General features: G+C 45.4%; 1 protein-coding gene across 1 annotated transcript in view; it reads left to right on the forward strand.

The window, feature by feature from the left end:
- The window catches only part of TRABD2A (TraB domain containing 2A), a 106,288-nt gene extending 84,060 nt beyond the window's left edge, over positions 1-22,228 (forward strand). Inside the window, exons 5-7 of the mRNA XM_037902283.2 lie at positions 5,410-5,500; positions 18,024-18,278; positions 21,706-22,228. Of these exons, the coding sequence (XP_037758211.1) occupies positions 5,410-5,500; positions 18,024-18,278; positions 21,706-21,889 (530 nt within the window). The 3' untranslated portion in view covers positions 21,890-22,228. The remainder of the gene's footprint in view (positions 1-5,409; positions 5,501-18,023; positions 18,279-21,705) is intronic.
- Positions 22,229-26,541: the final 4,313 nt, after the last annotated feature.

Genomic DNA, 26,541 nt, shown 5'->3' on the forward strand with positions numbered 1-26,541 from the left:
ATCTCACCCATGGACCTGATCTGCCTGGAATTTCTCCTTGTGTTTGTGTTGCTTTGGGTTGCTGGCAGTTCAGGGCCCTTCCTCGCACCTTCACCAGCTGTTGGGAGGAAAGGACTCTTCAGCTGTCGGTGCCTTGATGATTGATTTGGTGGGTGAGTGAAACTCTGAAGGGAAGCAAGCAGAGGGTGAGTTGCTGTTGTTCATATCTCTCAGCTGTCTGAAAAATGGAGCCAAGAGCTATGCTTCATGCTCACAGGACATAGTCTGTGAGGTGGAAAGTAGATAAAGGAGGGTCAGGCTTGAGCACACAAGTAAGCTTATTCCAGTTAACCAGGTTTCATCCTGGGCATATCTGCAGCTGTCATGGCTACTGTTCTGGATGTACTTCCTATTATTTTAAAATGTTTTACATTTCAGGAACATTTTAGGAAAAGTGGTTACAGATTCTCCCTCCTTTCCTAGATGTTTCTAAAAAATTAGAAGACTTGTTTGTCTAAGATATTTATAATGGTTTGTTTTAGCAATCCATAAATTGCTAGCCCACAAAAGCCATCTGAATGTTCCTAACCAAGTCAGAGAAATAAACATCCTGACTTAGGATATCCCAGCGGTTAGGACCAGTTGCATCACTCTGTGGTTGCATCACCACAATCACATGCTACAGCTGTTCTTACCACTACTCAGAGGGCATTGATCTAAAATGCATTTCCTGATAAACATTTTTGTTCACCCATATATATCCACCGGTTTGTTATTGTGGAACAATTTGTAAGTTATGGGTTATGCGGGAGTTTGAGGGAAAGTGCTGAGATATTTCTGCTAAAGAAATACACACAAAATTACATGGAATTCAAGTTTGTTTCTTTTTTACATGGACTTTAAAAGAAAGGGCTGATCAAATTATTGATCTATCAGCATCAGATAGATTGTTGAAATTCTGACAGCGGCATCATTTACAAAATGCATTCTTGCGACATTTAATAATTAAGAGACAAATTCTGGAACACCAGTGAAACCGCTACTATCTGGCACTTCCTCATTCGCTTGGCTAGAATTTTTCAAATGTCCAAATTCACAAGGTTTGAGTTGGGTTCAGCAGTCCCCTGATGAAAAAGATATTCTTGACTTAATTATAAAGAATAGAACACCTCTGTGTGTGTTCAAGGCAGTAAAGGCTGCAGACCAGAGAAATTGAGCATGTGTGAAGAATTGTGTCACTTAGGATATTACAAAAAATAAAGAAACTGACCCAACCAAAACCCCTTGCCCAATAGAATCACATAATGCAGAACATTTGAGAGGGATGTTAGGAAGATTTGAAATTCAGGGGCCAGTGCTTTAACTGGTTTGTAAGTGCATGTTGGTCAGACAGCTTTGTTATTTGAGCATATTGCCCATCACAATCCCTGCACTCCACTTCCTTTCAGTACAGATTAAAGGCTTGGTTTTATTTACTCTCCAGTAGAGAGTATGGCTGAGCTGGTGCACACAACAGCTCCTCAGTTCCCTTTTGAGTCTGAACACAGAAGAATAGAGATTCATGGCTCCCCACCCCCTGCCAGAGTAAATTGACCTCTCAAATGCATCACTTCACCTAGTGGTATGAGGATAATGGAGAGCTGTGTACAGAAAGAAAGGAGTAGGCTTTCTGATGGGACAAGGGCCTGGGGCTTTTCTTTTGGGGGCATTCAAGTGTGTTAGGTCAAAATAGAAAACAGGTGAAAGAGGCCTACTCCCTGTCATGCTTCTGTGGACTCATTCTCTCATACAGCACGACTGTTTGATCTTAAACCTTGGGAGGGTGAATCCCCTCTCTTGTTGTTTATAGTTGTTTTCTGTGAGTAGATGGATCTGGTATATATAACCAGGGCTCTTACTGTAGAGGGGGCTTGGACTGTATGTGTTCCCAGAACAGAAACAAAGTAGTAACTAATGACAACTTTACCCAGTTCTAAATAGAGGAGCTATCCCGAATATCCATGAGATCCTGTGGCTGCGGCCCTCCTCCTTCATCCTCTCTCTTGTTTGCTACTTTCGCACGCAATATCACATCTAGAATGAGTTTGTAAGCTCCTCGGGGCACAGGCCTTCTCTTTCTCTTTGTAGTGCAGAGTGTCTGGCACTCTTTTGAATGTTGCATAAACAAACAATATAACAATATCTCATATGCATGACACATGAACAGCTGGGTGGTAGTGGTGTTGACTTCTGGTGGTTGTAACTGTTGTGAAATGAGTTTTTGAAGGCCTCATCACATGTCTGGGCATGTTTGTGAGCACAGTTGTGTTTTCACATATACATTTTTTTTGTTCCGTTTCTCTTTTGCCGAGATTTATTAGCACATGATTTCTCTCTGACAGTAGAGAGAGAAATCATTGTCCATCTGCTCATTGATGTCAGTGCAAAGACTCCCATTGACTTCAGTGCACTTTGTCTCAGGTCCTAAGTCATTTTCTTAAAAGAAAATTTCAGTGTAGTATAAAAAATGTTCTTATCACGCCATCAAATTACAAAGAAGAGTAAGGACCTGATGCAGGAAATCACTTAAGCATGTGCTTGGTTTCAGTGGTATTTAAACAGTTGCTTGACTGCTTTCCTGAATGACAGCCTAAATCACGATTATTATTTTTTGTAATGTTCATAAACAATAAAAATTACAAAAAGGAAAATGCCTTACAGCTTGTCTATGTTACCTAACACTGCACATTTCACCGGATATCCAATACAAGTATGCAATTGTGCAACTTTACAACTTGTCAAAGGTTCAAGACCAGGCAGTACAAAATCAGACACTATTACACAGACATAACATGTTAGGGTGGGGGTAACAATAACATAATCATACACAAATAGGAAAAAGAGGGAAGGAGGAGGCTGAGGTGGAGGGTGGGAAGAGGGAGCGAAAAAAGCAGAGAGGTGAAGTTAATGGAAGTCTGGCATTATTTGAGCTACCTCAGCATTTTTAAGCCAAATGTCATGACACCTATTAGGTATCAGATTTCTTTGAATTCCTATACTTGCTGTCCACGTGGATAAGCTAATCTTTCTTTAGCTGCAAACTCAGACAGGTCCGAATACCACTGCTCTATTCTGGGCATAAGCCTACTCCTCCATTTTTGTAAAATCACGCACTTGGTAATCACTGCAGCCCTCAAGAACCAAAGGCTTTGTGGTGGAGTGAAACCCAGCGTAATCGGGCCATAACCTACGATATAATTTTCAGATGAGGATTGGTTGCTGAAGTCAAGGGCTATTTTCACTCTTGTGTCCACCTTTTTCCACAGCTGCCTGCCTGTCGATCCCATAGTATATGCATCAGGGTTCCCTTTTCTTTACTGCAGTGCCAACAAACCAAAATTGCTGTTAGGAAAAAGAATAATTAAAACTCAGATAGGGAGTTGCCATTTTGACAATGTGATATAGATTAGGACACAGGAAATACAGCTTGTTATTGAAATGTCTGAGAACCTGAGATTTTTAACGCCTAAGGTAAGTGCTCCTGTTTTAAAAACATAGATGGCTGATAATGAAATAAAGGTTAAGAACCTTGGTACGGCTTTTGATCACTCCGCTTCCATGGAAAGCCACGTGTCTGACAGAGTACATCACAAATGCGGTCTCTTGTTTTATTCCAGATGAGCACTTTGCGCAGGCTGCGCCCTTATATATCCCAGTCTGAGCTTGCAACAGCAACTCATGCTTTAGCGATCATAGGCTTGATTATAGTCACTCCTGGTCTAGCGGGGCAGCTTGCAACTTGGTCAGAACACATCCTGGTGTGTGTTCCCTCGTTAGCCCGCCTTGCCTGCTTGCCAGCAAATGCCAGTTGAGCTGGCACTGTTTGATTTTTAAAATCCTTTTGGTGACCTTTCTTCAGACCCCAGCCTGTCAAGTATCGAAGCTCAGACCACACCATTCTTTACAGATGATATCATTTCTCCCCAGCTGGGAGGTAATCTACTATAGTGAGCCTGGGGGTGTGGGACTTGCTGCTCCTGGACATCTATCTCAGTACCCCATACCCATTTTGGGGAATATACCTTAAACCCCATTTTTCTATACATGATTTTTAATCTGACCCTCTTGGTTAGTTTTATTCCTATGCATTTAGGAGGGTGTTTTTGATTGGCATACTTTCTCTAACTGCTTGTGATAATTTTAACACCAAGTGCTTCTGCAGGAGGAAGGGAGTTCGCTACAAATTATAATTTTATTTAATAGCAGGCTGTTAAATGACAGAACAGGATACAGCTTTGAAAGTCTGTGCTGTACTTCCTGTGTCTCAGTCTATTTCCTCGAATCTCTGTCTGATGAGGTATGAAAACAAACCTGAAGTCACAATCACAAGTCTTGAAGTCACAAGTCCTGGAGAGGATTTTCTTTTCCCATGCTGGTCAGCGTTTATTATAATAGACTGTCATAATTAATTCATTATGATGTCAGCATACAGGCAAAGCAGCATACACATCTGGTTGAAAATGGAGTGGACTTATAAATCACTGACAGAATTATGCCAGAGCCAGCTAAATCCTCTCCAAAGTTTAGTGGATTTTTACTGAAGTTATAGGTGAATATCTGTCTCTAATTGCTTATTTTAAAGGAAGTGAGAGATTGAATTCTAGCCAGGCCAGGGCAGTGTCTGACCAAAGTCCAGAGCTATTTTTAATTCACCACAGTGGGATGACTCTTAATTTAATAATCACAACAAAAGGTTTATGACTTGATATTTAGGGCCTTTACGTTTGCAGAGTACTTTGGTTATGTGTACTGAAGTAAATGCTGTTGCTTCACATTGATACCAGTGTAACTTTATATCTCTGAATGATCTCATCTGTTATGAGGTCAGAGGGCAGTACCTGTTCACACAGGTGCTGGAATTAGGGGTGCTGAGGGTGTGGCAGCACCCCCGGCTTGAAGTGCTTTCCATCGTATACAGGGTTTACAGTTTCGTTCAATGGCTCTCTGCACCCCCACTATACAAATTGTTCCAACATCCCTGCCTGTGTAACAATGTGCAGGAACACCTGGGAACAGTTTGGGATAGGAAGCGAAGGGTACTTTATCCAGTTGAATCTACAGGAGAAATGTGAGGACAGAAACATTTATTTACCATAGTGGCATATTGGTGGTCATTAGCAGCAGGGAACTTCAGAATGACCCAATGAGAACATTCTGGCACCACCCAAATAACCGGTATTGACGCTTCTCCAATAATTTGGTATATCACGTACTTTTTCAAGACCTCATAGAAGAGAAATGGAAACCAGTTGCTCTGACAGATCTTCTGCTCCTAGAAGTGCGGCTATGGTGGATTGTTGAGGAGCGTTTTTCTTTGGGAGGGGTGAGGATGGTTACTGCTATTCTTGTTTGATTTGCTCCAAAGTTTCTAATTTTTTTTCTTAACTGCAGGTCATTTCATGGGCAACAACACAGTGATTGATGTTTTGGGAAGAGAAGGGTATGAGGTAGAACACACTCCCGCTGGACAACCCATCAACAAGTAATATATACATGTTTTTATCATATTTGATAAGCCATTGAGATAGATAAGCTGTAGATGACTATAGAGATACTGTGGAAATAGATAGACTGCTCTTCTTTGCTATTTCCCAGTACAATTCCTTTGCTCTGTTCATCTTCTGGGAGCTAATTTGGAAACGCGGCATGCATGACACTTGACAGGTTGCTCTTTCATATTGACTTGGACATGTTTTTCCCATAACTTTTAAAGCCTTGAGTTAGCAAGTATTTATGAACGGCAAGTTAAACCTCTTTGGGGGGACAAGCTGACTTGTTGTAGTGTAGCAGAAAAAGGGAAGCGCTAAAGGGAAGGGCTGCTGGTTTTTCTGTTTTATAGCCCCTTTTTCCCCACCCTGACCCCAGTTTGGCACATCTTCCCCTACGGCCTGTGCTCCTGGGACCCTTCTCCCATTCCTTCCCTCTCTTGTGTGTTCAACCAGTCCCTCTCCTTTGGCTCTTTCCCCCTTGTACACAAGTACAGTGTCATATCACTTAGCTTGAAAAGTCTTCCCTTGTCCCTTCCCTACCTGCCAACTCGTCCCCTGTATTCTCTCTAAACCCCCTGAGTCTGCTCTGCCTTGACTCCTTGTGCAATGCTCTCCTTGACCTTTCCAATCTGACTTCCAGCCTCTCCACTCCAGAGCCGGCCTCACCAGCATCCTCCCTAACATCCTCTTTGTGCTAAGCTGTATTCTTGTTCCCAAGCTGTCTGCTGCCACCAATACCATTGATTACTCTCTCTTCCTCCATTTTATCCTTTGTTTTAGACTAGGACACTTGTCTATTCTGGTTCTCCTTGCTGAGCACTCTTTCCTCATCCTGCCTGGTGGCTCCTCATCCTGCCTTCACTCCTACCTATGAATAGCCTTCAAGGTTTTCTCCTGAGCTCACCTTGGTCTCCCTCAGTACTCTCTCTCAGGTGTTCTGCCATGGTTTCAGTTACCAGAGAACTTCTACCTCTCCCCCTCAGTCTAGCCTTGCATCTCCCTCTGTCTCAGCCATCTCCTCCTGGACTTCCTGCCAATATCTCAAACTCCAGATTTCTGATCTCCCTGCTCTGCCTCCCTTCTCTGTCACAACTGATCATTTCCTTATTCTCCCTGCTTGGCTTGCCACCTGGGCCCTATTTTCCATCGCTCTCTCTCCCCTGCTCCACATGCAGGTGCTCGCTAAATCCCATGTTTGGGCCTAGTATCTAAAATAAGCCTGTTCCCTTGTATTCTTACTGCTAAAACCTTGGTTCGCATTTTGGTCATCTTTCACTTTGACTACTGTAATATTTCCCTTTGTATCTCCTTCCCCACCACATACCTCTGCCTTCATTATTGTCAGCATTCCTTTTCTGAGCACCACACTCTCCAAACCGCCTTCCCAAACACCTCTACTAAAAGGGCTCGCTGGGGCTGGGACCATCTTTTTGTTCTGTGTTTCTACAGTACCCAGCACAGTAGCATCCTGGTCCATGGTAGGAACTCCTAGGCACTACGGTCATACAAATAATATAAATGAAGTCACTTCCTTTCCTCCTGACCATGTCACCTTCCTCCTTGAATCCTTTCACTGGTGTTGACTGTTACCACAAGGGATGTAAGCTCCTTGTCGGGCTACATTTTAACCTTGGCTTCTCACATGGTGCTGAACATGCTTTGTCATAGTCTACGCTTGCTTTTAAACCAGGCTCCACATGGGTTCAGCCACATGCCTTGCCATAGCCCTAATGTCAGCAGTATTCTGTTCTCTAGAGGTTCTTGTACTGCACTCATCACCGTAGGATCTGAACACCACTGGGTAGCTCCCTGTGTAGGTGAGACCTCTATGATGATCCATAATAGCCAATCATAATCTAATACTTGAATCACTTCTTTTTTCAAAGAAAAAGTGCATGGTTTAAAAACGTTTCCTAGAAGGATGAAAAATCTGGGGAAATGAGGTTTCTGTTTGATGAGAGCCTTTTGGCCAATCATTCTTTACAACTGCCTTAGCAACTACTTATGCTCCAGAAAAAGAGAGCTCATGCCATCCTAAATCCCACTTCACGTGGCCTAGAGATGGGAATAAAAACAAAGCCTAAAGAAAAGTCACAGAGTGAAATCTTGACCCTACTGAAATCCATGGCAAAACTCCCCTTGCCTGGAATGGGGCCAGGGTTTCACCCATAGTATTTTATACATCGAAGGAGGCGAGGGTGGGTGTCAAAGACACAGGCCCCTAACTCCCACTGACAGTCAGGGAAAGTTCAGTGCCTAATTAACTGCCATTTGTACCTTTGAAAACCTCCCCCTAAAATCAGAACTTGCTGCATTTCATGATGTGCAGTGTGAGAGCCGGGAATGAAGCCTTTGGTGGGGCTGTGGCTGAGACCTGCTGAATGAGAAGGGTGATCAGGGAGACGGAGATGAATTCTGTATTCAGAGAAAAAAATGAAGATAAATGGCTCTGTTAAAATGTTGGGAATAGCCATCTAGGACTATTTCAAAGCAGGGTTAAGATGGGAAATGAGTTTACAACGGAGTGAAAAGCAAAGGAAGGAAAATCCCTCTTGGGATGATTTTGAGGCTCATGACAGGATAGCTCAGAGACCTAGTAATGGGATACAGAGGCTTTCACCTCTCGATCACTGGCTTGAACCTGCTTAGACTAATAGACTTTAAGGTCAGAAGTGACCATCAGTCTGACCTCCAGCACATTGCAGGCCACAGAACCTCACCCACCACTCCTGTAATAGACCTCAGGCTGAGTTACTGAAGTCCTCCAATCATGAGTTAAAGACTTCAAGTTGCAGAGAATCAACTATTTACACTAGTTTAAACCTGCAAATGACCCGGGCCCCATGCTGCAGAGAAAGGTGAAAACCCCCTAGGGTCTATGCCAATCTGAGCTGGGGGAAAATTCCTTCCCGACCCCAAATAGACCTTAGACTCTGAGCAAGTGGGCAAGTCCCACCAGGCGGACACCTGGGAAAGAATTCTCTGTAGTAACTCAGAGCCCTCCCCATCTAGTGTCCCATCACTGGCCATTTAGGATATTTGCTGTAAGTAGTCGCAGGTCAGCTACATGCCATTGTAGGCAACCTCATCATACTGTCCCCTCCATAAACTTATCAAACTCAGTCTTGAAACCAGTGGAGGGTTTTCTGTTGGTTTTTTTTTTTTTTTTTGCCCCCACTGCTCCCTGTGGGAGGCTGTTCCAGAACTTCACTCCTCTGATGGTTAGAAACCCTTGTCTAACTTCAAGGCTACACTTGTTGATGGCCAGTTTTTTTGTTCTTGTGTCCACATTGGTGCTTAACTTAAATAACTTCTCTTCCTCCCTGGTATTTCTCCCTCTGATGTATTTATAGAGAGCAATCATATCTCCCTTCAGCCTTCTATTGGTTAGGCTAAACAAGCCAAGCTTTTTGAGTCTCCTCTCATAAGGTAGGTTTTCCGTTCCTTGGATCATCCTAGCAGCCCTTCACTGCACCTGTTCCAGTTTGAACTCATCTCTCGTTAAACAAGGAAGCCCAGAATTGCACACACTATTCCAGATGAGATCTCACCAGTGCCTTGTATAATGGTAACAACACTTCCCTGTCTCTACTGGAAATACCTCGCCTGTTGCATCCTAGGATTGCATTAGCCTTTTTCATGACTGCATCATACTGGCGGCTCAGTCATCCTGTGATCAACCTATACAGTCAGGTCTTTCCTTTGCTCTGTCACTTCCAACTAATACATCCCCAGCTTATAGCAAAAATTCTTGTTGTTAGTCCCTAAATGCATGACCTTGCACTGTTAAATTTCATCCCATTTCTATTACTCTAGTTTACAGGGTCATCCATGTCTTCTTGTATGATATTCCGGTCCTCCTCCGTATTGGCAATACCTCCCGACTTTGTGTCACCCACAAATTTTATTAGTACACTCCCACTTTTTGTGCCAAGGGCACAAATGAAAATGTTAAATAAGATTGGTCCCAAGACCAGTGCCTGAGGAACTCCACTAATAATCTCCCTCCAGCCTGACAGTTCACCTTTCAGCATGACCTATTGTAGTCTCCCCTTTAACCAGTTCCTTATCCACCTTTCAGTTCTCTATTAATCCCCATCTTCTCCAATTTAATAATTTCCCATGTGGACCTGTATCAAATGCCTTACTAAAATCCAGGTAGATTAGATCTACTGCATTTCCTTTGTCTAAAAAAATCAGGTATCTTCTCAAAGAAGGAAATCAGGTTGGGCTAGCACGATCTACCTTTTGTAAAACCATGTTGTATTTTATCCCAACTTACCATTAACTTCTATGTCCTTAACTACTTTCTCTTTCAAAATTTGTTCCGAGTCCTTGCATACAACTGAGGTCAAACTAACAGGCCTGTAGGTCGGTAAATGGTCAAAAGTCATTCCCAGATGATGGCACGCTCTGACATATGATCTCAGCCCAGCCCCAGTGGACATGTAAGCACGTTCCCATGCTCATTATCTTAGAAGGAAGAAAAGGAATACTTGTGGCACCTTAGAGACTAAGAAATTTATTTGAGCATAAGCTTTCGTGAGCTACAGCTCACTTCATCGGATGCATTCAGTGGAAAATACAGTGGGGAGATTTATATACATAGAGAACATGAAACAATGGGTGTTACCATACACACTGTAACGAGAGTGATCAGGTAAAGTGAGCTATTACCAGCAGGAGAGCCGGGGGGGGGGGACCTTTTGTAGTGATAATCAAGGTGAGCCATTTCCAGCAGTTGACAAGAATGTCTGAGGAACGGGGGTGGGTGGGTGGGGGAATAAACATGGGGAAATAGTTTTACTTTGTGTAATGACCCATCCACTCCCAGTCTTTATTCAAGCCTAAGTTAATTGTATCCAGTTTGCAAATTAACTCCAATTCAGCAGTCTCTCGTTGGAGTCTGTTTTTGAAGTATTTTTGTTGAAGAATTGCAACTTTTAGATCTGTAATCGAGTGACCAAAGAGACTGAAGTGTTCTCCGACTGGTTTTTGAATATTATAATTCTTGATGTCTGATTTGTGTCCATTTATTCTTTTACGTAGAGACTGTCCAGTTTGACCAATGTACATGGCAGAGGGGCATTGCTGGCCCATGATGGCATATATCACACTGGTGGATGTGCAGGTGAACGAGCCTCTGATAGCGTGGCTGATGTGATTAGGCCCTATAATGGTGTCCCCTGAATAGATATGTGGACACAGTTGGCAACGGGCTTTGTTGCAAGGATAGGTTCCTGGGTTAGTGGTTCTGTTGTGTGGTGTGTGGTTGCTGGTGAGTATTTGCTTCAGGTTGGAGGGCTGTCTGTAAGCAAGGACTGGCCTGTCTCCCAAGATCTGTGAGAGTGATGGATCGTCCTTCAGGTTAGGTTGTAGATCCTTGATGATGCGTTGGAGAGGTTTTAGTTGGGGTCTGAAGGTGATGGCTAGTGGCGTTCTGTTATTTTCTTTGTTGGGCCTGTCTTGTAGTAGGTGACTTCTGGGTATTCTTCTGGCTCTGTCAGTCTGTTTCTTCACTTCAGCAGGTGGGTACTGTAGTTGTAAGAACGCTTGATAGAGATCTTGTAGGTGTTTCTCTGTCTGAGGGGTTGGAGCAAATGCGGTTGTATTGTAGAGCTTGGCTGTAGACAATGGATCGTGTGGTGTGGTCTGGATGAAAGCTGGAGGCATGTAGGTAGGAATAGCGGTCAGCAGGTTTCCGGTATAGAGTGGTGTTTATGTGACCATCGCTTATTAGCATCGTAGTGTCCAGGAAGTGGATCTCTTGTGTGGACTGGTCCAGGCTGAGGTTGATGGTGAGATGGAAATTGTTGAAATCATGGTGGAATTCCTCAAGGGCTTCTTTTCCATGGGTCCAGATGATGATGATGTCATCAATGTAGCGCAAGTAGAGTAGGGGCATTAGGGGACAAGAACTGAGGAAGCGTTGTTCTAAGTCATCCATAAAAATGTTGGCATACTGTGGGCCCATGCGGGTACGCATAGCAGTGCCGCTGATTTGAAGGTATACATTGTCCCCAACTGTGAAATAGTTATGGGTGAGGACAAAGTCACAAAGTTCATCCACCAGGTTTGCCGTGACATTATCGGGGATACTGTTCCTGACGGCTTGTAGTCCATCTTTGTGTGGAATGTTGGTGTAGAGGGCTTCTACATCCTAGGAGGCTGTCTCACTGTAAAAGACCTGCATGAACATGGGGAGTGAAATGTCCCTTTAGCTTTATGTCCTATCCCTCCAGGTCAGGGGAGACTTATGGGGAAGTATCTTGGCGTCTCAGTCTGGCACTGTTCATGGGCCCTAAAGTCACTTGAAACTTTATTGTAAAATGGGAAGATGAACATAAGAGATGAGGAGAAGAACAGCCACTGGCTGAAGCAAACGCTTCAGAGTGAAACAGAAAGGAAGCCAATCTGCAGCACGGGGAACAGAGCAGAGTGAAAGGCTGTCAGGTGAGGGGGAAAAAGAGAGGAGGGGGAGGATAAATTGAGGTGCACATAAACAGCCTGCCCTCCAGAGTTGTGGTATTGTGTAGTGGCAGCATCCTCAGCTTCCCTCTTAGGGCAACCTGAGGTCCCCTTCGAGCCACCATCATTGTGCAAAGGGAACACACAGGGGCCGAAGCCCTGACTTGCACACTTGCTCGCTTTGTGTGCGCACATGCTTTTCCCTTGGATGGGGAACCAGCTGGGGGCAGACAGGAGACCGAGTGAGTTGAGCTCACAACTCTGGGAGGAAACGACAGAACCAGATGCAGCAAGGGCTTCTGTTCCTTTGAGGGGGACACTATATGCAGGCTGGGAGTTGAGAGGCCAGGAGCTGGAGCATGGAGGAGGAGGCAGGGCTCCTGCCCTAGCGAAGGGCAAGGAGAAGAGAGACTGTGCTCCAGCCCCACAGCAGAGAGCACCGAGGACAGTTTTATATATAGTGCCCTGAATTGAATTAAGCTCCTGGTGTCTCTATTTTGAGCTTTTAAATGTTATTCCTGATTTTAGGCTGAATATGTATTTCATAAAATATTCATCATACAATCACAGCCGTAATGATTGAGACTCCCGCTCCCCTCTGCAGCTGCTGTGCTCAAGGAGAGTTCTGCTGGGGTGACCTGGCACGAGGGGAGGGGGATGCGCCATGTCTCCACGCCTCTGACTATCCCTGGGTCCCTCTGGGTGTGGGACCTGCTGCCATTCAAAGGCTCGCCTACAGATTTACTGCAGAAAGTATCAAATGCCCTGAGACCTGCACCTCTAATAACCAGGTCACTCTAAAAATGCGAGGATGATGTGTGTGCACAAAGAATAAAACAGGTGCCCTGTGCTATTTGAACAGGCACTTCCTATACTCACCAAGGGATTGGATTCCTAAATCTCATTGTGATGTGTTTGAGGCAGTGCCCATGAAACACTAGGGGCTTTTTAAACCCTCACAAAGGGACGCTCCTTGCTCACAGTTTCAGGACAGATGGAATGACAGAGGTTGGGGGAAGGACAACAGTAAACAGGGGTTTCTACACAGGTCCACTCAGGTTGCTGAAGGCAGCACAGTAGCAGTGGGTCTGTAAGGGGGAATTAAAAGTGGAAGAGCTCAGCAAGTTTGTACCATGCCCAGGACACAGAGGTGATGGTATAAGAAGCTGAGAAAAGGGCAGGCAAGACTGGAGTGGGGGGAACCAGGGCACTGTAGTGCTTGAAAAGGGAAGCTCAGAATCTGTTTGCATTCCAAACCCAGCCCTGTATTAAATGTCTCTATCTGAGATCTTTCTTCAGAGTGCCTTCTCCTTCACGGTCCCAAACGGTCTCATTTCTTGGCACTGCCTCTGTCCTCTCAGTCATCCTGGCTCAGGGTTCAGTTCTCAGTTTTCTTAGGGAAATGACTGTAAATTCACTCCTAATTTCATTCTCCCCTTCTAACGGGGACTCACATTCCATTCCACATCCTCTTGCCTTTGATCTGTTTGATTGAAACTTGTTTTAAATTCCATCACAGAGTTCAGGTTCAGTGACCAGACCAGTCTGGAAACTCCAAACTCTCACTGAAATCAGCCCATCTCCTCTCTGGGAGCCTGACTGCCGTTGCAGCAGGAGAAGGGAAACGCTCATTGTACTCCCAGGGTACAGCTGGTGAAAGCAACATTTTTTTGCTCACTCTCTTCCTTTTAAGAACACAAGAACAGCTATCCTGGGTCAGACCAATGGTCCTTCTAGCCCAGTATCCTGTCTTCTGACAGTGGCCATTGCCAGATGTTTCAGAGGGAGTGAACAGAACACGGCAATTATCGAGTGATCCATCCCTTCTCCTCTAGTCTCAGCTTCTAGCAGTCAGAGGTTTAGGAACAGCCAAAGGATGGGATTGCATTCCTGACTGTCCTGGCTAATAGCCATTGATGGACTGATCCTCCATGAACTTATCTAGTTCTTTTTTGAACCCAGTTACCGTTTTGGCCTTCAGAGCATCCCCGGAAATGAGTTCCACAGGTTGACTGTGCATTGTGTGATGAAGTACATTCTTATATTTGCTTTAAACCTGCTGCCTGTTACTTTCATTGTGTGACCTCTGATTCATGTGTTATGTGAAGGGGTAAATAACACTTCCTTATTCACTTTCTCCACACCATCCATGGTTTTATTGATCTCTATCATATCCTCCTTCAGTTGTCTCTTTTCCAAGATGAACAGTGCCAGTCTTTTTAATCTCTCCTCCTGTTACAGACCCTAATAGTTTTTGTTGCTATTCTTTCTACTTTTTCCAGTTCCAATATATCTTTTTTGAGATGAGGCAACCAAAACTGCATGCAATATTCAAGGTGTGGGCGTACCATAGATTTATATAGTGGCATTATATTATCTGTCTTATTATCTATCCCTTTCCTAATGGTTCTCAACATTCTGTTAGCTTTTTTTGGCTGCTGCTGCACATTGAGTGGATGTTTTCAGAGAACTATCCACGATGACTCCAAGATCTCTTTCTTGAGTGGTAACAGTGTAAACCCTATCATTTTATATGTATACTTGGGATTATGTTTTCCAGTGTGCATTACTGTGCATTTATAAATATTGGTTTCAGAGTAGCAGCCGTGTTAGTCTGTTTTCGCAAAAAGAAAAGGAGTACTTGTGGCACCTTAGAGACTAACCAATTTATTTGAGCATAAGCTTTCGTGAGCGACAGCTCATTTCATCGGATGCATGTGAGCTGTCGCTCACGAAAGCTTATGCTCAAATAAATTGGTTAGTCTCTAAGGTGCCACAAGTACTCCTTTTCTTTTTATAAATATTGAATTTCATCTGCCATTTTCTTGCTCAGTCACCCAGTTTTGTAACTCTTCGCAGTCTGCTTTGGACTTTAACTATCTTGAGTAATTTCAGCCAAAGACCGTCTCCAGCCTGTCTGCTGCTTCTCCTCATGCTATAAGTTAACCTCCAGATCACTCAGGTATTCAGGCTGTGCTCCAGCTTTGAATGGAATGCCGTTAATAAGATAGATCATCCAGGTGCTTAGGAGGAATTTGGTTGGGCTCCACTTGAGGGAAAATACTCTTTCTTACAGACATCAAGGATTGGGTTGTAGCTTTAAAGCTACTTCCCTGTATCAGGCATGATGCAGAGCTGCAGTGCCCCAAAAGGGGCACCAGGCAGATAGTGTCTGCTTGAGATGAGGCAGATTGCTTCCCTGGTTGTACCAGCTCCTACTCCGCCGCCAGCATGGAGCCCCCCTTTGAAGAGGCTAGTCCCCCGGCCCCACCCATTCTGCCCGAGGTCACCCCACCATGACCTGAACCCCTCGCCCCCTTGCAGCTGGAGGAATCCTGCCCCCTCCCCCCACCCAGAAGACCCCTGGGCCGGCAGAAGCCACCCCAGCCTTGCTGCGCCTCCCCTCCTGAAACCCCAAGCCGCCCCATGGGAAAAGCTTGTCTCTTCTCGAAGAACCTGGGTCCAGGGAGGTTACTGGTGAACCTGAGAAGCTGAGTAGCACATACTGCCTCCTCAGCTGCCCTGGAATCTGCATGGGGCATAAAAATAAGCAAAACTTCCCATGCAAACTGCACAACCAGTGTCCAGCAGCTGCAGCACACCAGGGCAGGCCTATTATACCCACCGCCTATGGCAGCCAGGGTTAGAGGAGGAGCAGCAGGCCCATAGCCCCATTTCTCCCCCAACTGCTTTTTGGAGGAGGCAGTGGTCCCTGTGCTCCCCAGAGCCAGCCTTGTGGGGGAAAGAACCTTCCTTGCCCCAGCACTTGGCCTGCCTGCAAGTGTCTCCGCTCTGCAGCATGCTTCAGCTTTGTTATCCTAGGGGCCTTCAAAATGATGTCACCAACCACTAAGGTTGGCCTAGATCCCCCCTGAATCAATGGGATCTGCTGCCACCAAGTGGCAGGCTGACCTGACACACATCTCCCATTAATGACAGGTTTCAGAGTAACAGCCGTGTTAGTCTGTATTCGTAAAAAGAAAAGGAGTACTTGTGGCACCTTAGAGACTAACCAGTTTATTTGAGCATGAGCTTTCGTGAGCTACAGCTCACTTCATCGGATGCATAGCATATCGTGGAAACTGCAGAAGACATTATATACACACAGAGACCATGAAACAAAACTTCCTCCCACCTCACTCCCCCGCTGGCAACAGCTTATCTAAAGTGATCCTCAAGTAGAGCCATTTCCAGCACAAATCCAGGTTTTCTCACCCTCCCCCCCCCCCCCCCACAGTTTGTGGCGGGGGGGGGGGGGGGGAAGGGTGAGAAAACCTGGATTTATGCTGGAAATGGCTCTACTTGAGGATCACTTTAGATAAGCTGTTGCCAGCGGGGGAGTGAGGTGGGAGGAAGTTTTGTTTCATGGTCTCTGTGTGTATATAATGTCTTCTGCAGTTTCCACGATATGCTATGCATCCGATGAAGTGAGCTGTAGCTCACGAAAGCTCATGCTCAAATAAACTGGTTAGTCTCTAAGGTGCCACAAGTACTCCTTTTCTTTTTATCTCCCATTAAAACTCTCCATCCCATAAGGGTCCCTTACTGTAGTACCTGAACATCTCACAGGCTTCTATGTATTTCTCATCAGCACACGCCTGCGAGCTAGGGCAGGGCAGTTATCTCTTTTGACAGGTGGGGAACAGAGCAACGAGAGACTAAGTGACTTGCCAAGGTCACCCGGAAGTCTGTGGAGAGCAGGGAATTGCACGCTGGTCTTCCAGCTGTTAAGCCTGTTCCCTAACCATTGGACCATCTTTCCTAGCTGCCAGTGAGTACTTGAGAACTGGTGTTAGGGTGACCAGCCAGCAAGTGTGAAAAATCGGGATGGGGTGGGGGGTAATAGGAGCCTATATAAGAAAAAGACCCAAAAATCGGGACTGTCCCTATAAAATCGGGACATCTAGTCACCCTAACTGGTGTTTAGATTCCCCAGTAGAAACAACAGCATGGCCATGAGTGTGAATTAACCCTGTAACTAAGGTTCTATCAGAAGCTGTATCAAGCTCTTCATTAAAAGGCCAGTTATAGACCATCTCAAATGCATTCTCTGCTTCTGTTTGTCCCATCTCTGAGGTCCTGCATGGCTCCAGGGATTGCTAATGACATATAGAGCATTTCATCGCTAGATCGCTTGTTTACAAGATGCAGATTTGTAACGGTGAGGGTAATTCAGCTTATCCCAAGGGATGTGGTAAATTGTCCATCCTTTGGAGCCTTTAAACCTAGGCCAGATCTACACGACGGACTGATATCGGTATAACTGCATAGCTCGGGGTGTGAAAAATCCACACCCCGACCAATGCGGTTACACCAACCTAACCCCATGCATAGACAGTGCTGCGTTGATGGGAGACAGAGCTCCCTCCTCTCGAGGAGGTGGATTAACTACGCCAAGGGTAGAAACTCTCCTGTCGGTGTAGGAGCGTTTTCACTTAAGCACTACAGCAGTGCAGCTGCACCGCTGCAGTGTTTTAAGTGCCAACCTGCCCCCAGACTGGCTGCCTTTCTAACCGATCATTCCACCTTAAGCTGGGTCGGATGCAGGAATAACAGGGTGAAATTCTCTGAGCCATGCTATGGAGGAGGTCAGATCAGATGAGCATCATGGTCTTTTCTGGCCTTAGAATCTATCATTTTTTGGCCTGATTCTGAGAAATGGTGCGTATCTGCCAGTCTGACTTCAGCAGGCACTCAGTGCATCTCAGCAGCAGTGTTTTGGCAATGTAGTCAGCCAAGTGCATTATGTTATCCTTGAATGATCTTTTCCTCCTGAGCTCAGCCTGTGCATTGGTCAGTGCCGGAAACACTCTTTCCTTAGGCCCTCTGAACTGAAAAGACTCCGCTTGACCCGAGGTGTGACATGGGGCGGGGGGGATGGGAACAGAGGATGGGTAGATGATAAGATTTAAACCAGCAGAACTTCCAGGGGGAAATACTTGTTGACGTAGGGGATCAGGAGGCTGCATAGTATCTCAGTTGCCATGGGGCTGGACCAAGACCCCCACTCAAGGGCGTTCCAAACATTCTGGTTTCCTTTCCCCCCAGTGGGAAGAATCAAAAAACCTGGTCAACCTTCTCATCATCCTCACCGGCGTACACCCCCTATGTGATTGCCCAGGAGCTGCACCGCCTGCCGCATCCTCAGAAAGAGGAAGAGGAGCTTCTGCCCCACCTGCTACTGCCCGAGCGTGTCGACCTGCTGGAGAAAGTGGACAGGAAATACAAGAAGAAGAAGAAGAAGCAACAGAAGAAGCAAAGGCTGCGCCAGTTTAACGACCTCTGGGTTCGCATTGAAGAAAGGTACCAACTGGCGGGGGAGGGAAGCGCTCCGCTACACTAAGATTGGCTATTTATCGAGGCTCATTAACATGCCACAAACCCTGTGTTTTAAACTCTGTTCACTTCCTCTGGTGCAAATCCAAAGAGCAGAATTTGGTCTCTTATCTCCTGCAATTCTTATTTATGCATTTAGATTTAAATAATAATAAAAATTCATATTTCTAGGTGCCCTAACACACCATTAACAATGCAGTTGGTTCTGTCTGCATAATTGGTTTAGTATCAAAAATAAGGTGGGGTGGGGAAGAGGCGACTAAGGTGGTTTTCCCAACCAAGAGAACTGACTCTCCTAGGACAGATAGAACCACAAGAAGCATAGCCGCCTTTTGAACTGTGTGTCATTCGTCAAGCACCTTCCATTTGCCACTGACCCACTGCTGAATGTGCATCTGTAGATTTACTTATTTCCTTCCCATCTGATAAAATGCAGGTCTGAATCTCCATCACCTTGTGCCAACATTTACCCCTGTGAAATGTGCTCATTCAGACTGGGAGCGTTTCACTCCCACTGTGTGCAGTTTAAATGACTGCTGAAGGGGCAGGGCAATGGAAATTGGTCCCTACGAATTTTAAACAAGTTTCTCAATTCAATTCAGTGGGACTTCCTAAATCATTATTTTTCATCAGCCTCAAGGTAGAGAGCACTTGAGAGCACCTGCACTGCTTTGATACATTACATCATATATCACTGCTTTCTGATTCTTCTGAATGATATATTATGGGGACAGGTCGGGGGAAAGCTGCAATGGCTGTTCTTGTCTGAGTTTAAATGCAGAGATGATCATTATACTATATATTAAATATGGTTGCACAGGTTGCTATAATTTTCTTTTACTGAAGTTAATAAAGTTGATGTTAGTTATAGTTTGTGGTTTTTATTGTTATAGCTGGTATTAGCTCGACCTTCAGCAGACAATCCTAAAGGATAACCCAGAGCCTTTACCAGTTTAGGCCCTGATCCTTCATATACCCACACATGTTTAACTTTATGCATGCAATATTCCTATTGAAGTCAATGGGACTACTAATGTGCTAAAGCCTACTCCTGTGTATTTGCGGGATCAGAGTCTTAGCTGAGGGTCATTTTTACAGCAAGGGGTAGGTGAGATGGGAAGAAGTTGAGCGTAACTGGGAGTAAGGGCTGTTTCTCCAGTTTCCACTTCAGGAATGCTCTAGTCAGACCTCCAGGGAGCACAAAGCTGATAAAGTTTTGTTGGTGGCTACTGTCAGCAACCCCCTCCTGACTCCAGGTATATGTGCCTTTAGGGCCTTGGGAGTGGCAGAGACCAGATCTCTCTTTCTTGCTTTCTTTCTCTGCAGTTTTCTTTCCACCCATGAAATGCATCACTTGAACCAGAAACAAAGTCTGATTTTTAGTAGTGACCCTAGCAGCAGAAGGAGTAAATGGCTAGAGGACGAGCCTCCCAAACAGCTTCTGTACTGGGGGAAAACAAGCAGAGTGATGTTTATTTCTTCTTAGTTGTCTGCCCGGTGCCTTCCAAATAGGGAGAACTATAGGAAGCCACTGTATCTGCCGCATACTGTCACTTAACTGCCCATCACTGCGCTTCAGATTAGATTCTTTCCATTGCAGGGGTCTCCGCACTGTGTGGAAAATCAATACTAACTTTACGCCCTAGATATCCTACGTTATCTCTAGGTGATGGGCAGTTCCTGAAATTGCTGCCTTGTTTTAAAAAAAAAAAAGAGCAAACAAACACATGCAAACTTCTTTGCATGCTTCTGTTGTGCTAACTGCCCCACCTAGTGGCGCTGTTTCACGTCACTGATGAAATTCAGTCATTCACAGGAACCCTTCAGACATAAATACTCAGTCCATCTCTGAAGCCACAGCCCTTACTCCTACATATCCATCTCTCAGTGGATAAATCTCTTGTGCTTGGGTCTGGGCCATTCGTAAAGTAACTCCTGTGAGCAGGTAACCATGAAAGGCCTAACTCAAGTGATTTCATACAGTCTTGTAGCGGGTTTGGCCTGAATTGCTCTGGTCTGTGCTCCTGCATGTATCTGCTCTCTGCTTTGTTGCTCTGCCAGCTGGGTTCTGTCCAGTTACTGTAGGAGCCACCTGCGGGGCTGTTGGATATGGAGTGGTAAGTGTTTTCAAAAAGCAGACTAATTGCCTTCAAATTCCCCAAGCATTTTTGCTTAATGCACTCAGCCAACGTAAAGCAGGAATAGTGCACAGCAGCTGGAGCGCGCTGATGCAAGTGAAATGGATACGTTTGTACAGTTGGGCAGGTGTGCTTGCTGGAATTTTGCTGGAATTTATCTTAGTTTCCACCTAACAATGCTGGGCCTGGGGATTTGAGCTGTGTCTGCCTATAGCCTCAGGGTCAAATCTGGCTCCAGCCTGTTATCCAGAGAGCAGTGCCCTCAGCTCACACTCCTGTTTGGGACAGGCTTTTCACGTGGACCTTTGCTTCTCGGTCTCTAGACTGAGAAGCATTTCTAATAGATGCCTGGATTTTCCTCACTCCCACTGTCCCATATATGGTCTATATGCTTTCTCCACCTGCCAGTGATGCCCTTTCACATGGACCATCATTTATATGGAGGCTGCAGAGAGGCTTGGTTCATGCTAACATGCACGTGCAAACTGGGGAGAACCTGGACGGGGTTCAGGCTCAGCTGTTGAAAGCAGATGCATCAACCCTATAAATTGGTGCCATGTGGTGAGAATGCTGGTCAGCAGAGCCTTCTCTGCTGCAAGGCTAGATTTGTTTATCTGCTAAGGTTGCTGATCAGCCGAAAGGCTGGCTGCAGGGGCTCAGGAATGTTGCTAATACCTCTCTGCTTCCCTGGGATCGACTGTCCCTTCTGTGAGTGAAGGGAAGTCTAATCAGGTAGATCCCAGCTCAGGGACAGGAATAACCAGCTCCACCACATTGAACACCCCCATCCATCAGGGAGTCTCTTTTGCCAAGTCGTTATATTGATGCTCAGCTGGGTTGGGGCCCTTCGGGAATTGTGGTGTGAGATGGGGATGAGGTATTGTCCATGGCATTCTCCTCTCCTTTGCCAGTGGGGATCTGATAGGAGCATTATCTGGCTCTGTCCTCCTCTGAGAGGGGCAGGTGTGCAGTGCCCTGCCGTTAGCAGAATGAGTCATCAAGGAGTCTTGATGTCAGTGGGGCTAGGGAGGTTCAGAGTGGGGAGAGTGAAGGGCTCCCTTTCTTTGTGGATCCATGGGGCAGGGAGGCCAAACTCACAGCCTCATTCAGGAACACACAAGATCTGCAGACAGCTCCACAAGTTGGCCTTGGACCCTCCTGTGGGCATTTCTGTGACAATTTGACTCCTGGTTCATGGTGATCATTGACCCTTGTGACTAACTGCTGACCAAGATTCTTCTCTGTTTGCCTTGCAGTACCACTGACCCACCTCCCCGGATTCGCATCATTAATGGCTACATTACAGTAGAACCTCAGCCACGGGGACACGGGCGATCCAGTCTCCTCCACACAGAAACCAGCAGGGCCCATGTGCCTGTTCACTCTCTGCTCATCTTGCTGTTGACACGGGCTTTGCAGACATTAACAATGCTGCAGTGAGACTTGGGGTGAAACTGCAGGGTCTTTGGCTAAAAAACTTGAGGGGTGGGGGTGGGAATAGAAGACCAGAATCTCCAGGTGGGATGCCTGTTCTTTGGAATATCTTTAGACTCCTCCTTTTCCTGAATCTGGACCCCTAACACTATTAACTGGCTTGACATGCCCAATACAGGAGAAGATATTTTTAATGAAAGCCATTATTTATTCTTCTCTTGCAGAAGAATTATTGCAAGGTATCCCATAATGCTCTTGGGAGATGTACAATGTCGCTGTAACATAGCTGCTGTTTAGCTGTATGAACCCGACTAAATATATTTTTTTGCCTTCACTGCCTCGCGTGGTGCAGTAAGTTAAACACTACTAACTCATTGGTGACTTTGGCCAGAAGAGACTGTTTTGGCCACATCAGCACAGCTGAGAAGAAGAGGTTGGTATCTGATGTCTGTGTTGGTATCTGTCACTTTGATTTCTCCCCATTTTGGGCCCCAAATGATACATTTCGTTTAGTGCAAAATATTCAAAAGCACCTAAGCGGGTTGGGAGTTTTAAGTCCCATTGAAAGTTGCTTTTGACAATGTTACTCTTAATCAAGACTGGCCGCCTCTGTGCAGAGAAGCACTGCATGTAGATCGTGTGCTGAGGGAATCCGGGCCCTTAGCGCTTGGCAACATTTCTGAGGGGAGAGAAGCTAAGCCAAAATCACATTGAGTCAAAGCCCTCCATTGACTGGGCTTTTCTGTAGTGCAGCCCTGTTTCCCCTCCCATTCATCTCATTTTTACTTAGGACTGGTCTACACCTATCTATGTCACTCAGGGCTGTGAAAACTTCACACACACCCTGCCCCCCGAGGAGAAGAGTTAAGTCAACCTAAGCCCCAGTGTAGACACTGCTAAATTGACAGCCTCTCAAGAGACCCCTTTTCGCCACCATAGTCTGGGTCACAGGGCTATGGTGGCATAACTGCAGCACGGCAGCTGTGCCGCTGTAGTGCTTGTAGACATGGCCCAGAGTGCCCAGAAATACAAATTATTGGGGTATGTCTACACTGCAACTTGGAGCTCCAGTAGACACATATGCGCCAGCTCTGCTCGAGCTGGTGCACTAAAAATAGCAGTCTTACCAGAGTAGCATGGTGACTCAGGCTCGCCATCCGAGCACCAGCCCATCTGAGATCCTATCTATGTACTCGGGCAGCTGGCACACAGAAAATTACATCTTCCAGCTGCTGTGTAGATGTACCATTAGCTGAGGTGGTGTGAAGTGGGTCCAAAGGGCTCCTGGCGCCTCAGAATGCCCCCTGACTGTGAGACAAGGCAGGCATTTCACTAACCACTGGCAGCTGGTTGGGGAAATGAACTGAACTAGCTACACTGTCCACTTTCTTTTAACTAAAGCCCCCAGCTTCCCCTTTCTTCCTCCTATCTGGTGTGACCTCTTCACAGTCGCCACTGCACGAAACAGTCAGTGCTGGCTTTTCTCCCTGCCCCCCACAGGCTCATTCCCGTGCCCCTGCTGCTGTTCAGAGCTGTTCCCGAGCAGCGCTAACAGGAGTGAAAAGGCCACAGTCATGTCCCTTCTGCTGGGTCACTGGGGAAGCTGGGGTTTGACCCTCCACGGCTAGGCCTTTTATAATCCCTAATGGTCCATGGCCTGTCAAATATCAGTGTAGCTGAAGCAATAATCCTGTCAGGTCTACATTCGGCCTTTGTTCATGTAATACTTGCTTTGGGGTTAATGCCTGCGTCCAACCAAGGACAGAATATGGCCCTAACTGGTTTATTTAACCACATTAATTGTTCATCTATGTAAATTGCATCCTGAGACACAATCTCACCGAAATATAATTGCTTTCATTCAATGAGTGTAGAGGCTGGTGTACACTCTGTGCATGGGCGAGATCATTGGGTCCAACAGAGCTCTCACCTTTGCTCCCAGATTCCAGGGCTAGCAAAGTTTAGCTCTGGCACAAGTTCAGACAGCCGCAGGGGCCGTCCCAACAGCCATGGGTAGCCAGAGTTGCTCAGACTACGGGGTGTGGCTATTTTGTTGGCCATTGGGGCTACTGTCCACTTGGCAAGACTTTTGGAAGATTGTAGTGTAGCTTGGCAGTAACAGAAATGTTCCCTGAACCTGCCTAACGGACCTGAGATGTGCCTAAGGGACTGCTCTCTACCTGTCTGTCCAAAACACCAGGATCACTTCAGTTGTCTTGGCTCATTGTCCTGAAGTTTGGTCTGCATTGGGGTGCGGGATCTTCTAAGGCCTCCCTTACCGTGTTGGCCAGAGTCCCTATGCTGCTGTCTCCAGAGCTAAGTGTAACGTTGTATTTGGTACACTTGTACATATTGGCCCCCTTTTCTTTCACTCTTTCTTCCTTGTGCACTTGCTGACTAGCTGCATCTGGGCTTAATTCTCCACACCCACACCTTAATTTTTTTTTTTTTTTTTTGTACAGTGTCCCAGATATTTGACAGGGAGTCTGGGCTCTTTGAAATCAATGTGACTATTGCCATTGACCTCAGTTGGGCCAGGATTTCACCCTCTATTGGGGTGGCTGGTACTTTCAAAGTAATAAATGAAAGAAATAGAAATTTGAGAATTCACTGGTTAGGTAATATAATTCTGTCTGAATTAGACTTCAGCCTCATGGAAGCAGGGGCCTGTCGCTTTGTTTTATTCTGCTGAGTGGCATGTGCTTAACAAATGATGATACCCCGGATCAGTATTCCATTTGTACCCCAGTATTACAATGCACAGTATGCTTGTGTTGCTTGAATAATGAAAATTACATGACCATGAATGTGATATTTTAAAAACGTAACATTTGTACAAAAACCTGGAAAAATTCAGCCCACTTTGAGAATGGCTTATTGAGACAATTCCTCTACTGGCCCAAATGGCCCATGTATACCTTGCAGTTTTCACATCCTTATGAGTAGGTGTACATTCATTGACATCACTTATCTTGAACCTGGTGCATCTTCCAGTCAGTCACTTTTTGTTATTTCATGGGTTTTCTCTCTGCTGCTTGTGGCTTTTCAAGAATTATATCTTACTTCGTTTTCTCATTTATTTCCAGTTCTGTTAACGATTGGGATTTCTTCTAGAGCTTTGCAGGAGGCATTACACAGCACAATGCTCTTTCTTACACATTAATGTTATACTCTTATCTCACACTGCTTCTCTGTAAGCTATGAATACCCCCCCCCCCCCCCGGAGTAAAAGGGGGATTCATTACTAGTTTACTTTCAGCCCCCCTCAGAGCATAATCCTCCAGATAAAATTGCAGAAAGGAGCAAAAAATTGCATGTGCTTCAACCTGGTTCTCAAAAGCTTATGTGCAAAACCATGCCAATGTTCTTGCTAACAATATGAGCTGGAGTAATGCATGCAGCTGCCTGCCTACCTCTCCGTTCTCCAACACCCCCTCTATGATTTCATTTGTTTTGATTCTCTTAAAGGAGAAGCAATTTTTACCATTAATAATGCAAAATTAAACTTCTTCAGATCAGAAAAGTGCAAGGCTCACAGAACGTGAAAGATAAATAGAGATGAAGAAACGTAAGCTTTTGTTTCCTTTATTCTTTGTGCTCCGCTTGATAGAACTTGTTTCTTTTGTAGTGTCCGCGATGGAACTCTGTAGGAGAGTGTAGCACTTCTGAATTGACGAAGAGGCCAAGATATTCAAAGTGCTCAATTTCACTTCAAACACTGGGTTAGTCTTATGACTGGTCCTATTTTCTTCCCTGTTGAGTTTAAGCTGCAATTACTCCACAACCAAGGTACACATGCTGGTAGAGTTCACTGGGTTATTGTAGGTTCTTTTGATCAGCTATTTAAAATACTGTGACATAGAGTGTGTAGAAATCACATTCAAAGCTCCCGTTTAGACAGCTGTGGAATGCACTTTAAAAGTTAAATTTTTCCAGTAGTTTGATCTCTGGAAAAAAAAAAAAAAAAACCGGAGAAAACGCATCATTTACACTGAATTGATTTTATCAGAAGAAAATGTTTAAACCATTAAACAATCCCAAAGAAACTGTGAACTTGGTATATTCCTGCTGAAATTGGTTATACAGCCAAAAGAGTGCTGGTTTTACTCAGTATGGGCCCAATCCTGTAACCCGTTATCATGTGTGCAGTCTTGCCCTATGCAACTAATCCTAATGAAATGAGACTACTCACATGAAGGAAGGGTTGGAAAGTCAGGCCCTAACTACGGGCAGGTCCACACGTAAAACACTGCAGTGGCACAGCTGTGCCGCTTTAGCGAAGATGTTACTATGCCGACAGGAGAGCTTCTCCCATCCATGTAGTTAATCCACCTCCGCGAGAGGTGGCAGTTATGTCGATGGGAGAAGCTCTCTCATCAACATACCGCTGTCTACACTACGGGGGTTAGGTCAGCATAACTGCGTCGCTTGGGGGGGGGGAATTTTTCACCCCCCTGAGCGACGTAGTTATACCGATGTCAGTTTATAGTGTAGACCTGGCCTACGTAATAAAACTGTAGTACATGAATGTAATGTGAAAATAAAGTAGGGAGACGGGGGAATCAGATGGAAAAACACGCACAGCTCGATACACTTGTGTAAACATCTCGGGCTAGTTCTTCAACAGAGCTCCACACCCAACAGTTACCATCTAGGGA

This window comes from Chelonia mydas, chromosome 5 (assembly GCF_015237465.2).
Source record: "Chelonia mydas isolate rCheMyd1 chromosome 5, rCheMyd1.pri.v2, whole genome shotgun sequence".
Taxonomy (NCBI): Eukaryota; Metazoa; Chordata; order Testudines; family Cheloniidae; genus Chelonia; species Chelonia mydas.